Genomic DNA, 17,087 nt, shown 5'->3' with positions numbered 1-17,087 from the left:
ATATATAAGATAAACACTCGTTACAGTACCTTCCAGCGAACATTGTTTCTGCCTGAGCTGCAATCTCGTCGATGTCAGGGACAAGAGCTGTGAAGAAACACAGTGAACATTTTTATTTTGTCTTAATTCACATTAAGACATTGGATGCTAATAGTTCACAAAATTACACTATGGCTCCACTCAATCAGTGTAATGCTTTGTCAATTTGACACAACCTAGAATCACCTAGGACCACATTTTCAATGAGGAACTGTCTAAAGTGGGTTAGCCAGTGGGCATGTGTGGGGGACGGACTTGATTACTAAATGTTCCTTGATGTAGGAGGATCCAGCCCACCATGGGTGGTGCCATTCCCTAGGCATAAGATCCTGAATTGTTGAAGAGTACTGAAGCCAAGCTGAGCACAAGGATGTACATTTGTGTTCACTTATTTCTCTCTTGTCTTGGTTGTGGCTGTGGTGTGACCAGCTCTCTCAAGGGTATGCTCTGAGACTGCCCTGCCACATGGATTATAGCCTAGAAAAACAAAAAAACTCCTTTCTCTCCTAAATTGCTCTTTGCTAGAGTATTTTATCACAGCAACAGAAAAAAAAAAAAAAAGAACTGGAACAAACTTGAGCATCTTAATTGAAGTCTATACATATGTACATATATATTTAGATGTTGTAAATTGAATCCAGAGCTGCAAATGACCTTTCTCCCTATTTCATATAAGCTATGCTTTAAATTAACATATTGCTGCCATCAAATGTATTAAAAGACCAATAAGAATATTTACAAAGGTGTTCTTATTTATAAGTAAATGTATGTGTGTGTGTGATATGTCAAATATATGTGTATAGGCCTACATAAAAACACATGTCACACTAGTGACGGTATAGACAAACAATTTTGTTCTCCTTTATTTTTATTTCATATGTGTGGATGTTTTGCCTGTGTGTATGTCTGTGCACCACCTATGTGCAGTGTCCAGAAAAGGGTGTTGGATGCCCAGGGACTCAAGTTCCATACAGTTGTGAGCCACCATGTGGGTTCTGGGAACCTAACCAGGGTTATAAAAGAGCAGCCAGTGTTCTTAACAGCTAAGTTGTCTCTCCAAGCCCCAGGGGAAAGCATTTTTTTTTTAAAGAATCAAAATCATGTAAAGAGCAGAGTCACTGCACTTCCCAGCAATGTAATCTTTCTGCCACATTTGAAATTCTGTCTCTTTTTCTTGTAGAGCAGGGTCATTTCCTATGTGAGGCAAGTATCTGTGGAGCATGAAAAGAAAAGAGAAGCCAAAAAGAAGGAAAAGTCCTATTATCTATATACATACACTCATACACATAAAGATTCTCTCTCTCTCTCTCTCTCTCTCTCTCTCTCTCTCTCTCTCTCTCACACACACACACACACACACACACACACACACACACACACACACATTCGGAAAGACATCTTCTCCATCAGAGCGAGGATTTTTTTCCGGGTGCCTCAACCTTTGCTTGGGTACTTTACGGACACTCAGAGCTCATGTTTCCAGAAATCTGACTTCTGGGAGCCAATAACTGTTATACTTCTGTCAGTGCAGCGCCAGCATGGCTTTCTGGTTCTGTCTTACTGTTCCTGGAAACAGCCCTTTGGGGTCTGTATTTCTGGGAAGCTGCAGTGTTGCAGGGGTGCCAGGAGTGGCTCCACGCCTGGGTGGAACAGCGGCTGTCCATTGTCCACAGGGCAGGCTGCCTGCTGGTCAGAGGAGGGCAGAGAGGCAACCACTCTGGTCCCCGATCTCATTACAGTCAATGAATCTTTCTTGTCCAGCCGATGGGTGGATGGAGATGGTGGCTCCTAACACTGGTGGGGAGTTCCTCTTTGTGCACAACGGCTAGCCTCAGAAGGGATGTTAACTGCTGTCTCCATTCTAAGATGTAGTTACAGCCTACCGGGACTGACCTGGACCATCCAGGTAAAAGGTGAATTAATATTTCTGAGTCTTCACAAAGCCCTTTCTACGGCCTCAAAATTTCACAGCCATTTTTATGCTCTTTGGGATTATGTTCTAAGTCTCAGAAGCATCCTAGATTATAAGCGTGAGATAGAACTCCAAAGCGCAGGCACCACCACAGGCAGGCCTTTGGGGAGCCCTTCCTCTTTGTTCTCTGGCTAACTGCAGCTTGCCCACAGACACTGCCCTTCTCAGATGCACTTCACACTTCTCTCTGATCCAGGCATGAACATTTTCTCAGATTCTCACCCAAAGAACATAATGTGCAAAAGATCCAGACTCTCGAGCTGGCAAGGCCTCAGGGCTCCCTGACTTTGATGTCCTCACTGTCAACCAGCCGAGAATTAGAGTCTCCATGGAAACACCCCTGGCTGAGCGGGTGAGGATGTTTCCAGGAAGGTTAAATTGAGGCAGGAACATCCACTCTGAATGAGGGCAGTGCCATCCCTCAGAGTGAGTCAAACACCAGCACTCACCCTTCCCTGCTTCCTGAATGTGGAGACCAAGTGACCTCAGGCCCTGCCCCTTGCTGCCCTTCCATCCTGAAGTAGCCCCACCCCTTGCTGCCCTTCCCACCAGGAAGTATCTCCCTAAGTATCAAAACTTAAGTCAAAACAAATATTTAAGTTGCTTTGTACAGGAGCAGATAACAAACACCCTGGTCTTTCCAAGTTGCACCTCTAACCTTTTTTTTTTCTCATCTGTGAAATGGGGTAATAAACAGCAGCCCTACCTACTACAGTCAGGCAGTGACAGGGAACAGGCATATACAGGACACAGTGCCTTGCTACTGCTCTGTCCCTATTTCAACCACAGATATTGTTGTCTTCTGCCATGGATATACTTTTGTTTTAAGATAGATAGGAAAGGTGCTTGGGGGGTCTTTAAAAGCACAATGCAAAATCAAGGATCATAAAGAAGTCTTATGGCAATCCATTATTTTGTAAGTTAATTAAATACAAATACACACACTATTCACATATGTGTGTGTTCTCTGACTATGCAATACATGCATGCACACACACATACACGCATACCGCACACATATATACACTCCACACATGCATACACATACATATATATATATACATGTGTATATATATATATATATATATATGCAGACCACACACACATGTACACATACACATTTGTATATACACACATATCAAATTTGAGTATAAGTTCCCTGCATAAGTAGACAGTGCTACTTCTAGAAAACGTGGGTTATTAAATTAAAATCTTAGTGCAAGGCACAGACTAGCTCCCTGTGAGTTACTGATCAGAACAGCCCCAGGGACAGTATGAACACCAGGCTATTATCATTGACCTTGGTTGCCCACCAATACTAAACGGCAAGACCCAGTGGCTGGAGACATCATTCACTTTGGATTCAAGACACAGAGGAAACAACCTCAATAGACCAGAAAGCTCTCCTCCTGCTGGCTAACTTACATAAGCCAAAGGAGCTGTGCAGGTTCCTGAGGGAGCAAACACTTCAAATCTCACTCAAGGCTGGATGCTGTGTATTTCAATACTGACACATGCTGGCAAAATGTGCCCACTGAACACTAGAGGCACAATAGTTATAGGATTGGCCAGCCACTTTTTGATTGGATATAAAGCCTGCACCCCAGAAGAGATTTCAAGGCTGGTCAACAGCCTGTGACTGGGGAGATCGCAGGCACTATTACAGAACCTACTGTCGTTTTACTAAGAGCCTGTGCTGACAAACAGCTTTCTACATGCATGTGCTTGCACACATGGATTAATGCTGTTCTCGGCTCTGGTCAGAGAAGGTTCTTTTCCCATGAATGATGGTTAATACAGATACCTGGCCAAAATACGGAGCATAAATAACACTGAGAGCTCAGCTAGGGGTGGATCATCTCAAGATGAGGCAGAAAGAATAGAGTCAGCAAGCAGACATGAGCGCTTTGACATCCTGATGTGTAGACATGATATGGCTGGGGCAGTCAACTTATAGCAGCTGAGGTAACCGCCACCAGATCAGGCCAGCCAAAAAAAACCAAAGTCCTAGCATGGATGTTGGCAAATAGTGACCACCGGGGAGGGAGAGTCACTCTTCTTTGACAACAAGGCAAGACTATTGGTAAGGAGACCACACCCTAGTGAACACACCCGGATTCATAGTGGCAGCCTCAACTGGATTCAGGAGGTTGTCTATAACAGGGAAATGAATGGGGGGAGGAAATGGGATGGGGCATTAGAGGGAGTGGGGGGCAGTAATGACAGATGGATATGATCAAAATACATTGGATAAATACATGAAACTCCCAACGAATAAAAAGTATTATTTAAAAATACATTTTAAAGAACACAGAATGCAAACGATAAGTACAGAGATACCTGATGGTAGCAGTGTGTCCGGGGTGCCGCTGGCAGAGGGGTCACCATTGTCGTTGTTGTCTCCAAATTCCTTCTTGTATATGGACAGCATGTAAGAGATCCGGTAGTCCAGCCTGACGCTCAGGATGAACTAGAAGAAGGAGTATGGAGAACTTAGTTCCATCAGCGCGTACTGAAAGATTCCACTACACTTTGATAGTGCAGGCATCAGCATGATAGTAAAATGTGATCCGTGGGCTGGAGAAATGGCTCCACATGACACATATGCCTGGAGACCTGGGCTCCATCCCTGAAACCCAGGCAAGGTGGAAGGAGAAAGCCAGGTCCGCAGAGTTGGGCACTGTGACACACGTGCCCCATACAAACGGAGCAAATTTTTAATGCAAGCCTTGACACACACCAACCACATATCTTAGTCTTCCAAATGAGCCAATCAAAGATCTTACCTGAAAACTATAAACGTTCAGCTGTTTGCCGGTTTATGTTAGTTTTGAAATGAAGGAAAGAGAGATGTTTTCATTGGTCGGTACTGAGACCACATTTATTTATTCATTTATTTATTTATTTATTTATTTATTTATTTATTTATTTAAGATCCTCTCCCAAGATGGCCTCAAACTCCCTGTGTATCAGAGGATAACCTTGAACATCCTGTCCCTTTTCCCAAGTGCTAGAATCACAAATATATTTGTGCCACTATATCTGGCCCCCATTTGTTTTAGAAACAAGGAAATCTGGTGCCCACAACTGTCCCCTGAACATTTCCAGTAGGGTGCCTTGTGGGTCTAAGAGGCAATGCTCTTATGATCCCAGACACATTTGCAGTTTTCTTTGCTGAGAAGAAAATGCTAGAGCTGCTTTTGTGCAGAAAGGCTGTGGTTTCCACTGCAGTAGAGTTGATCTAGCTCTACTGACATCAGCCCAGAAGCCAGGCCTGCCAGGAAGGCTGACATCCTAGTTCCTGGGTTTCTCCATGGTGTTCATGTCTCCTCTGGATTCTGTTATCATCTCAGTGATGTGTAGACACTGATGAAGTAACCCTTAGGGTCCAAGCTCCCACTAGGAGCCTTGAGGAACCCGAACATAGGGAATCCCTGCCTAGAACAAGTTACTGAGCTGGGAAGACAAGGGATAGCTCTGCTGTGAGATGGTCTACAGGGCTGAGCCAGGGGATCAGAGAAGACTATTTAGGGGGGTGTGTTCTGAATTTTGTAACCTTCACTCAACTACCCTGAGATAAGCCTGAGTTTTTGAGCATAGCTATTACCAGTTCGTGAACAGTGAACACTATGGGAGCCAAGGCTTTAGAAAACCTGCCTTTTGTGTTATCTGTAGGCAATCCCTTCTGTTTGTTTCCAGGGCCCTCCCCCAGGCACCACCTCTTCTCTCAGCGCTCAGGCTAGGCTTCTCTGTCCCGTGAGTGCTGTGCCACACACAATGTCCCATTGTATTCTCCTGCTTGTTGAGAGTCCACCGAACCTTGATTCTCTTCTCTACCCATTGAGAGTAAGCTCTCAAGACACTGCAAGCACCCACAGCACTCTCCTTTAATGATACTTACAATCTCATGGCCAGTACCTGGCTCTCTCTCTCTCTCTCTCTCTCTCTCTCTCTCTCTCTCTCTCTCATCTTCAACCTTTCCCACCCCTTTCTGCCCTCTCCTTCTTTCACCCTCCCTCCCTCTCTCCCTCTTTCCCCTCTCATCTCCATCCTTTCCTACCCACTTTCTGTCCTCTTCCCTCCATCTCCACCATCCTCTTCTCCACACTTTAAAGGTCTTAATGCTTCACTAAGGTGGAAGCAAGCTCACGTCAGCTGCTCTTCGCTAAATTCATCCACATTGGTTTGCCAGGCAGAGGAAGATGGTAAGGTATACAAAAACTGCTGGCAGGACTGGAAAGATGCTGCTCTTGCGGTACTTAAGTTGAATTCCAGCATCCTGTCAGATGCTGCACAACCACCTGTAACTCCAGCTCCAGGAGATCCAGTGCTGGCTTCTGGCCTCTGCAGGCATCTGCATTCATGTGCATAACACCCCCCCCCCACACACACCCATGCATACACACACACATGCACACACACACATGCACACACACACACACATGCATACAGAAATTAAACATCCCTTTAATATAATATTTTCAGGAGGCCAGGTTGTAAATGTGGCTCTTGATAAATATAAAGTCCAGAGAGAAAAATAAACCCCACAGCAACCCTTCTATTAACCTGCTGTGAATACAACATATGCTGGATAGGGAGACTCCAGTGAATGGGGATTTATAGGATGTAGGGAAGACCAACATTGGGAACCATTGACTAATAAAGAGCCTAGGGCTTGGTCCTGAAGCGGGAGGGTGGAGACAGAAGCTGGGCTACGGGTGCTCAGTACACGGGGGATTTTAAAGATTTATTTATTTATTTATTATATGTAAGTACACTATAGCTGTCCTCAGACGCTCCAGAAGAGGGAGTCAGATCTCATTATGGATGGTTGTGAGCCACCATGTGGTTGCTGGGATTTGAACTCCTGACCTTTGGAAGAGCAGTCGGGTGCTCTTACCCACTGAGCCATCTCACCAGCCCCAGATGCCCAAAGGAAGAAAAGAAGAATTCAACATGAGACACAAATGAAGCTCTCCCTTCTGCTGGAGATGAGAACTCACGGGATTTCATCTTATGACCTTTGCTCCCCCTAATGTTCCTAATTATGAAGCTGAAGATACAGTGTAAGATATGGAGACAGATAACAAGACAGAGAAAAAGCCAGGCATGGCGGCTCACACCCATAATCCCAACATTCTCAGCACTGCGGGGCTGAGGCAGGAGAATTCTCAAGGGTTCAAGACCAGCCTAAATGAAGTCTGGGCCAGCCCACAGAACAAATGTGTCTTAGCAAAATAAAAAGAAGATTTAAAATGTGTAAATGCAGAGAAAGAGAGAGAATAAGGTCAAAGGGAAGAACAAGACAATGTTCACTGAAAAACGTATTTTATTTAAATGGGGTAAAGAGGGGCAGCCCCTGAGGAGGAAGAGCTGGCAGAAAGCAGCCAGTGAGTGTAGCTCCAGGGGTTGTTGAAGAGTTGCTCTGGGAGTCTGTGAAAAAGGAAATCTTGCCTGAAGTCAGGCAAGGAGGCTCAGGGGACACTCTCCAAGTGCTGGGTGGCAGCTAAAGTGAGCAGAGTGTGGCTGCAACACACAGCATCTCCTCAGGGTTACTATGAGAGGCACTGGTGTTGAAGATAAGGCCACATGTCAGAGGTCATCCACTGGCGGGGGATGGAGGGGGCTGGGACCCCACAGACAGACAGGAAAAAACACTGAACTGAACCCAGAGGTCCCTTTCTCAGCTTCAGGGTAAGCTGAACATGACATGAATTTTCAAGGCCATGAACACAGAGTAGGGAAGGCTGCCAACATTTCTCAGGACATGGCCTTTGGAAACCCTGGAGGAACTGGGAAATGTGTTATGACTATAAATCTAATTACTTTGAATGAGAAATGCACAGAGCCTTCCAGGACTGCTGACCCGCTTCTGGGAGCTCAGTCTACGCTCGGTGATGACAAAAGATTTGGGAAACTGTTCACATCTTAAAAGTCTTGAAAGCGACAGGCTCCATTCCCTACTCTAGAAGAAACACTATCACAAAGGTACCATGAGCCTGTTTCCCAGACTCACCCCAAAACAAAAATGCTAGAAACATAGCCTCTGTGAGGAGGGGTCTGGTGCATGAAATAACAGCTCATTAAATTGATAAGGCTAAGTATTAAACTTGGCTAATATGCAAAAAAAACAAAAAAGCATCCCCAGTCCCTTAGAAACAAAGTAATTACTTAAAGTAATAAGTCAGCAATTAATATGTTTGGTAAATAATGATTGGGTGGCAAGGGTCTTGTTATGTTGCTCAGGCTGGCCTTGAACTCATAGAAATCCTCCTGCCTCAGTCTTCTGGGTGCTAAAATTATAGGAGTATATCAGTGTGTCTGCCATAAAATGTTTGAGTTTCCTGTGACAAGAAATCTGGATACGTGGGACACACAAATATGTTTCAAGCAATTAAACACAGAAAAGTGGTTAGGATATCATCATTAACTGTGCCTGCCTTAAAATCCTTCTTAAATGAAGAAAATATTCCATCTCAGTCAATATCAGCTGATAATAAACACACAGGAGGGCTATGTTATCACCTCAAAGCCCTCCATGATTGCTAGATACCATTAGTGTAGTTCCTGGGACAAAACAACGGGGTAGGTGTGCACAGCAGCATCAGTGTGAGATTGCCAGCTGTTACTCGCCTAAAAGTAATAATAAAATAAGGGCATCAGCCTTCCAGAATATAGAGAGAGACCAGCAACAATTCAGAATCACATCACACCGATAGCATTTCAACATAGTTACACAGCAAAACCAGGTATCATGCCTAACACCTGGAATCTCAGCACTCAGAAAGCTGAGGCAAGAGGCTTGCCACAAATTACACATACACACACACAGATACACAGAGACATATACACACACGTGTGCACACACATGTACAGATACACGGACACACACACAGTGACAGAGGACAATGCTGGACATACCTGTAAAATCTCGATAACCTTCAGCTTGGTGTCCATCACCGTCACATCCTCCTGCTCGCCGGGGCTCGCCTGCTTGCTGGGGTGGACGATGGGCTGTGCGTCGGGCACACTCACTGGGAAGATGGAGCCTCTGCTGAGCACCATCTGTGTCATCATCTCTCCCACTCCGTGGATGGTCCTCATGACATTGTTGCCTGGCACAAGAAGAGGACTCAGTCAATACAGACAAAGCATGGGTGACCACAGCATCAGCAGGACTTGCTCATTTTCTGATGAGGACTTGACTGCAGACTTCACACCCTTACATGTAACTCACTGCATTTTGGGGATTTCTATGTTGCCATTCATTAATGTACAAGCTAGGGCATATAAGTGCAATGGGCATTGGGAGTTACAGTGTTATAGAATGGTTTGACAAATAAGAAGAAATGCTTTTTGTCTCTAAGATACAGCAAATTACTAGTGGAGAATCAAAGACTGTGACCAAGTCCCTGTAAGCAAATTAAGACGGTTATTCTCTCTCTCTCTCTCTCTCTCTCTCTCTCTCTCTCTCTTTTATAAAATGTTTCAACCCTCAAGTTTAACCTCTAGAGGGACCAGGTAGAGAGGATGGAGTCTGTCACTCCCTCCATGAGAGGCTGAGGTAGGAGGATAGACAAAGCTCATGTGCTCTAGGCAACAGAGCCTGCTTCAAAAGAAAAGAGAATTTAAAACCCCAAAGCACAAACATTCTGTGGAAGCTCAGAGAAAACCCGAATTCACCCTGTGGTTTCTCTGACTCTTACTGCTTTTCACCATCCATTTTAGAAGTGACTTAACTAAGCGATAAAGAATCGAGACACCACCAACACCCCACACCCTACACACACACACACACACACACACACACACACACACACCCACCCCACGGAGCCCTCCATTGCTCAGTAAACACTTTGATGAGCATCATCCACAAGATTGCTTCAGTGGTTTCAGTCAGTTGTTTTGTTTACAAAAAGAGAGTTGGGGGCCTTCTTAATTGGTTCAAAACACTAAAGCTGGCCTCTTCACTTTGTGCCTGTGAGGGTCAACTGTGAAATCTTTTGACATCAGGTGCAGCAGGTACAGTCAAGGGATAGTTTCTACACAGGCCTCTCATGAAGGGTTAGAAGAGTGTGCACATGTACGACCACCAACGCTGTCACCTGCTTATGGGCTTCCCTACATCCCAAACCAAAGCAGTCTTTATGCTTTTGGCCCCATAAATATCCTTGAGCAGAATCCTTAGAGGGGTCAGGGTCAGAGTCAGCTGCCTAGTGAAGGAAGTCTCTGTTATAAAACTCGTGGCTTTAGAAATTACAATGCAGGAGGGTGGCAAGGTCCTGGCTGGGTACCAAGAGCACAAAAAGTGTCAGATGTGTTATTCAAGCATCTTCCCTCCCTACCCAAATGAAGGGCCTTTGGGCTTTCATAACACAAAAAGAACTTGGAAGTGGGGTTAAAGGTAAAAAAAATTCCTCATCCCAGGAGAAGCCTGAATTCTCCCACAGTGTGCATGCATTTGTCTACTCTGTCTTGAAATGCATTGTTCAGATCCCAGGGAGAGCCATCTCTTCTGACACCAGTATTAAAAGGGGTGAACAACACAAACATGCCCAATGAGGAATTGCTGTCTGTCACTCCCTGAGTTTGCATCTCATGGATTTTCTCCATCCACACCAGAACAATTTGCAACCACTCCTCCTCGCATTGACCACAGTCAGCAAGCCCAGGGAGTACCCCGTCACTACCATGATTTAGGTCCCAGCTTGTTTCCTATGTCTCAGCTCTTATAGCAAGCCACTGAATTCAAAAGAACACATGCCAACTTTTCTTTGCAAACAGCAGTCTTGACTTTTTGAGTGCTCATGAGCTTCTGCCTGAAGAAGAGGCCTTGGCATCTGGCAAAGCATGTTCCCTTCCCGAAGTGTAGATGGTGTGAGCCAAGAGGGAGATAAAAATGGGATTCAGGGCGACAGAACTCCCAGTGATAAAAGAATGTAAACCGTGGATGCACCAGACGGCAGTGAGCAACAGCAGCCACACACAAGTACACCATGGAAAGGCTGCAGCCTCTGAACTCATCACGGTCCCCAAATGCATGGGGATCATGAAGGGAAGCATTCCCATAACACCATGTGGAGTGCAGGAAATACTGACAATTCTCTGATGGGCATGCAGGTTCCAGGCAGAAATGACCCTGGGTTTTTCATCTTGAAGTCCTGGGAACTTTTGTTATATGGTTATTTAGATAACCAAAAGAGAAAATGGGAATTATTATTATTATTTTTTTTTTTACGTTTGAAGAGTTTCCAAGACTGGACAAAGCGGGGCAACATGAAGAAGTGAGCACCCTCTGCTTTCTAGCAGAAGAATCTTGAGGCAGAGGCTCCACTGTCCAGAACTCTCAAGCCATCCAAACCCTTATTTCTGAATCACTGTGGTGCACCCACACCTTGGCAAAGTGTGTCAAAGATGTGCTGGTAGTCACAGGCAATGATGGTTTTAAGTCACTGACACCAGCTAGTATCCTCACCCCACTGCTAAGTATATCTGCGTGCTAGCCTCCAAGGGACATCTTCTCACACATGAAGAACAGGCTCCTCTGTTAATCTTACTCCTGGTTCACACAGAAATCTGCGGCACACAGAGTCTGCATCTTATTTAGATTTGCATGGAAAATAATCATTTAGCCAAATGATTATTGTAAGGAAGGTTAGCCTAGACAATTCTGTCCCCCAAATATAGATCCTGTCATCAACAAATTGAAACCCAGAGGCCACAAACATCTTAATGTGTAACACGTGCAGTCGGGAAGATAGGAGGGCACAGCCCACCCTCCCACGCCCTCACATGCCTGTGGCATGTGGATCATAAGATTCTCCTGAAACTTCCATGTATGGCCAACTCGGAGGTCTCCAATTTAAAGGCGTTGCATTTTCTTGCTTGTGGTGGGAAGTGCTTACATTGTGAACTTCTGCAGCTAGAAAACCATCAGCCACGCTGCACAAATCACAGACACATGGCTGTCATGTGTCCAACTGAACAAATCTCAGGGACATGACTGTCCCATGTCCACTACACAAATCTCAGGCATACATCATGTCCCAGATCTATTTACCACAGGAAATTTTCATTTTAATTCTAGACTTGGAAGACAAGTCCAAGGTGGCCAGTCCTCAATGTTGTGCAAAGCAGCTGTGTACTGCTCAACCAGAGCTAACACTTAGAGCTTTTCAGCTGAGGAAATAACACATATTCTTTTAATTTTCTGGAAAATCAACACCCTGGAATTTCAATCCTTTTTTTTTTCCAATAACTAACTCAATACCAAGCATCTGGACAGATGCAATGTGTCGAGTAATTTGAGAAAAGTGGGAATCATCCCTGTTAGGTCGAAAATAAAAAGGATGTGGCTGCTTACATGTTTAACCCCTGCACGTGGGAGGCAGAGACGGGCAAATCACTGTTGAGTTTGAGGCTAGCCTGGTCTACAGAGGAAGTTCCAGGACAGCCAGAGCTATGTAGCTCGTCACAATACAAACGCAATTACAAATACAAAAGGGAGGGAAATGCTTAAGGAAAAAAGGCAGACCCCTGAGTCCTCAAGGGAACTCTGGAAGCCTAGGGTGGTTTGAGGAGATGCTTTTGTTTTTATCATCATGATGGGCCAAGTGTCTCTCACCAGTTTCATAAGAGTGGGAAGTGATGGGAAATTTGTGTAATTCTGAAGCTGCACAAAATAAAAGTTAAGTTTTTTGTCTCATAAATCTCTCTATAGGGACAGGGTCATGAATCACAATCAGGTTTGACAATTATTAAGTAGATTTAAAGGAAGCGTGAGACTTAACAGAACCATGGCTGACATTCACCTGCAGCTAACTTGTATTTTTTTTTATTTTTTATTTTATTTGAAGTCCTCTTTGTGTGCTATCTAGAGTCACTGAAGGAGGGGGTTCTCAATTGAGGGATTACCCAGATCAGATTACCTTGTGGCAATTGTCTTTATTGTTGATTGCTGTGGGATGGTTCAGCCCACTGTGGGTGGCACCATTCCTAGGCAAACATGCTTGGACTATATAGAAAACTATCTGAGCAAGCCGTGTTCCTACATGGTTCCTACATTGGGTTCCTGCCCTGACGACCCTGAGTGACCTTGACCTGGAATGGTGGGAAACAAACCTTCCCCCTCCCAGTGTGTTTGTGGTCAGGGTGTTCTAAAAAATATCCTCTCTGGGTATTAAATGGACGACTTGGGAGAAAATTATTTCCCATTCCCTATACTAGAGACCTGAAAGGATCTTCACAGCACATAGCCAGGCTCCACCCCCACCCTTGTCAAACACTGACATTTCAGTATTCCAAACCTCAGGGTTTTAATCTGTAAAACTGATCCTTAACTTCTCCCAGCTGGCCAGATGAGCCATGCATGGATTTGATACTGCTCTGTGATTGACAGGTAACTTAGCATCAGATGTGAGTTCTTCAGGGTTCTCACAAAAAACGTGCACACGCATACACCATAAGTCATCCAGACGCGAACATACCCACCACCCAGAACACTCCTTCAGGTCCCTTTTGAGTGAATTCCCCAACACCAAAGCCACTGCCCTGTGGCTCTCACATCATTCATGAACACATAAGGCATGGCTACTTTTTATATTTGACTGTTTAAGTGTAGGAGAATACATATTCCATAATATATGGAATTCCAAACACACACACACACACACACACACATGAGGAGCAGTGCCTAAACCTACTCCTGTCAAGCCCAGGAGCTTCAGAGACATCAGGACCACCTCACAGCCACAGAGACAGAAGTAAATCCTTCAGACAGACAGAGTGAATCTTCTGTATCTATTGAGTCAAAATTATTGAAAGATATTTTTTAAAAAAAGCTTTTATACCATAATTATGTGAGCAACCCCTGAGAGAGCTGTAAGGGTGCTATAGAGTAACTTTGTCTTGGAACATGAATTGTGGGTACTCCTCACTCTGTAAATCCTCCTAAAAGTATTGATGGACACAGGTGAAGAAACCATCTGATTCTTCTCTTAAAATGAGGCAAGAACCTCAGGTGTTATTCTCAGATATAATCCAACTTCTTGTTGATTGGTTGATTAGTTGGTTGGTAAGTGGGTGGGCAGGTTGGTTGGCTGGTTGGTTGACTGGTTGGTGGGTGGGTTGGTTGGTTAGTTGGTTGATTAGAGACAAGGTCTCTCACCTGCTTGGAAGTTCATCTAGTAGGCTGTCGAGCCCCAGAGATTCAAAGCTTGGATTACCCTACACACAACATCTGACCTTTACTTGGACTCTAGGAATCCTAGCCTTCATGCTTGCATGACATACATTTTACTAAGTTACCTTGTCATTTAATAATTTTTTACAAATCACATTTGGAATGCTATTTTAATATTCAAAAATATGTATATTTATGTATAGCACACATTTTGTGTATAGTCAAACACACTGTCATAAGTAAACATCTGTGAGAAACAAATGTACATGTCAGTGCGCTAAACACAACACAGGTGAGCTTTAGAACCAGGAACAGAATCCACCCTCACAGATTTTCCGCTGCTACTGTTTTCTCTCTCAATAACTCTGACTATTCCTCACTGAATCATCTAGGCCAAGAGACATCGGATGAGACAGACTTTTTTAAATTAATGAATAAAAATATGTATTTGTAAGTTAGGGTTTCTGAAACATTTTGTCTCTCTGATGCACATATCTCATATAGGCATGTTTGTAGTTGATTGGTCTGGTTTGTTTTAATTTTTTTGACCTAATGAAACCACAGCAAGGTAAACAAAAATCCTTAGTAAATGCAACCTGTCCTGTACTGAATTCCATGAGAAACTTGAGAAAAGTAGAAAAACAGAATTCTATAGCAGGTGATGGTAATGCACAGATCCTAGAACATGAGACACAGGAAGAGCCTGAGTTTAAAGCCAGCCTGGACTGCATGGAGAAAACTTCTCTCAATAGGAAAGCAAGAAGAAGGGGTGGAAAGAAGGAGGAATAGGAGAGGGAAGGGGTAGGGGAGGACAGGAGAGAGGCAGGGCAGAAGGAGAAAGCAGGAATGGAGTGCCCAGTTGTTGCCACCAAGCCCTCTAACTCTCCTCCCAGTCCTTTGGGCACAAGGTTTCCTCCTGGGTCCCCATGATCCAAAGTGTCTCTCACCACTCTTGCTGCCGACCTCTCCCTACCCTGTGTTGGGCCACAGAGCTACATATCAGCCCAGGCAACTCTGATCCTTTCGGGCATTTTGGTTACCCATATCTTATTCTCTGGGCCCCCAAGGCAGTTCATCCCCACCATGGCTTAGTTAGCAAGTGGGGAAGTGAGACTAACTGTATCAGTGACCTCTGGATTTGATTGAGAGACCCTGCCTCGGTTAATACAGTAGATGACTGATCAAGGATGATTCCCAACATCAACCTAGAATCACTTTGGAAGAGTCTCAAAAGAGGTTTCCTGGTTCAGATTGGCCTAATGCATGCCTGGTAGAGATTTTTCTTAACTGGGTTAGTTGAAAGGGACGAGTCACATGAATGCTCGCAGCACCATTTCCCTGACCCTGAACTGTGTAAGTGAAGAGAAAGCTGAGCAAACATGCATGCTTACATTTATCTCTCACCCCGTAGTTGCGGATGTCTGTGACCAGCCGTCTGTGACTTCCACCCACCTCTGTGACTTCCCCACAGTGATAGACTGTAATCTGGGATTGTGAACTGCGTCAAACCCTTTCTCCCCTGAGTTGCTTGTTTCTAGGATATTTTATCCCAGCAACAGAAACGACACTAGGACACTCTCCAAAGCTGAAATCTCAAAAAAGGAAATAAGACAATGGAAATCCATGTTTTTTTCTAGTGATTTCCCATTTCCAGTGCCATTCCCTGTATCCCCAGTAGGGAGATGACAGTCACTGGCTGGCAAAGGGCCATGTGTCAGGACTGAACGATGGAAACCCCTAAAAAGTTGGAGCTATGGAAAGGCAAATCGATAGATGACAGAGAAACCATTTGGCTATCTGGTCTTTCAGAAGTTTCCTGTGATCTGTCACCTTATTGAATTCTGGCCCAGGGGCTGGGCAACAACTACAAAAAGAAAGGACAGTCTTAATTAGACAGTCTCACTACACCTGAGGGTACTCAGGGACAGATTCTGATCCTGTGGGTTAACTTCCTCTCTGTACCCAGATACATCCAAACAGCAGGCAGGTAAGATGGCTTCTAACAGATGGGGCTCTAGCTGGAGAGGGAGGAGGGAGGAGGGAAAAATAACACCAAGGATGTTTGGTAAAGCCTCAAAGAACTGTGTTATTTTATGTTTGCAAACATACATATATTAAATGAAGTTATATCACTTGAGCTGACAATACTCTCACAAGAGCTGTTAACTAACAAAAACCCAGTACCAGACATGAGAAACTTCTACTCAAGCTATTGATCAGTATAGTCCAAGTGACTCCCAAATAATATAGGCTATTGCCATGGCCCTTGGTTGCCTCCCAGAGGTTGAAAGTCAGTCCCTATTGCTAAAGGGACCACACACTTTGGTCTCAGGACTCAGAAGATTCGGGCTCTATCTTACCCAAAAACCTCCTAGAGTCTAGTTTTCATAGTACCAGAAGGTGCTATGCAAACTGCCAAAAGAGTAAAGCAATCAATATTCCCACCCAGCTGTAATGCCTATAAATGACAGTGACCAGCAAGACAAGACAACCCTGTGGTGGCTTGAAAGAGAATGGCCCCCACAGGCTCATGTAAGGATTAGGAGGTGTGCATGTACTCAAATGCTTGGTTCCTAGTTGGTAGAACTGTTTGAGAAAGATTAGGAGGTGTGGCCTTGTTGGAGGGGGTGTGGCCTTGTTGGAGGAGGTGTGGCCTGTCAGTGGGGGCAGGCTTTGAGGTGTCAAAAGCCCACACATTCCCTGTTATCTCTCTGTGTTATGGATCAGACATAAGCTCTCAGCTAACACCCATTCCTCCTCCCTGTTACCACGCTCCCTGCCATGATAGGTCATGGACTCTGGAACTGTAAGCACCCACCCCCAATTCAATACTTTCTTTTTATAAGTTGCTGTGGTCATGATGTTTTGTCATAGCAATAGAAAAGTAAGACAATC

The 17,087-nt window shown here is 44.5% G+C and overlaps 1 protein-coding gene across 1 annotated transcript in view; it reads right to left on the bottom strand.

The window, feature by feature from the left end:
• Itpr2 (inositol 1,4,5-trisphosphate receptor type 2) overlaps nucleotides 1–17,087 on the bottom strand; it is a 404,943-nt gene that overhangs the window by 256,494 nt on the left and 131,362 nt on the right. The window contains exons 22-24 of the mRNA XM_085839778.1: nucleotides 8,933–9,126; nucleotides 4,352–4,481; nucleotides 30–87 (exon numbers count right to left, since the gene is read on the bottom strand). Coding sequence (XP_085695904.1) covers nucleotides 30–87; nucleotides 4,352–4,481; nucleotides 8,933–9,126 — 382 coding nt within the window. The remainder of the gene's footprint in view (nucleotides 1–29; nucleotides 88–4,351; nucleotides 4,482–8,932; nucleotides 9,127–17,087) is intronic.

Source organism: Mus caroli, unplaced genomic scaffold (genome assembly GCF_978045245.1).
Source record: "Mus caroli unplaced genomic scaffold, Mus_caroli_1 scaffold_7, whole genome shotgun sequence".
Classification (NCBI taxonomy): Eukaryota; Metazoa; Chordata; class Mammalia; order Rodentia; family Muridae; genus Mus; species Mus caroli.
Note: the sequence above shows the minus strand (reverse complement) of the source record. Positions and strands in the feature narration are given on the sequence as shown.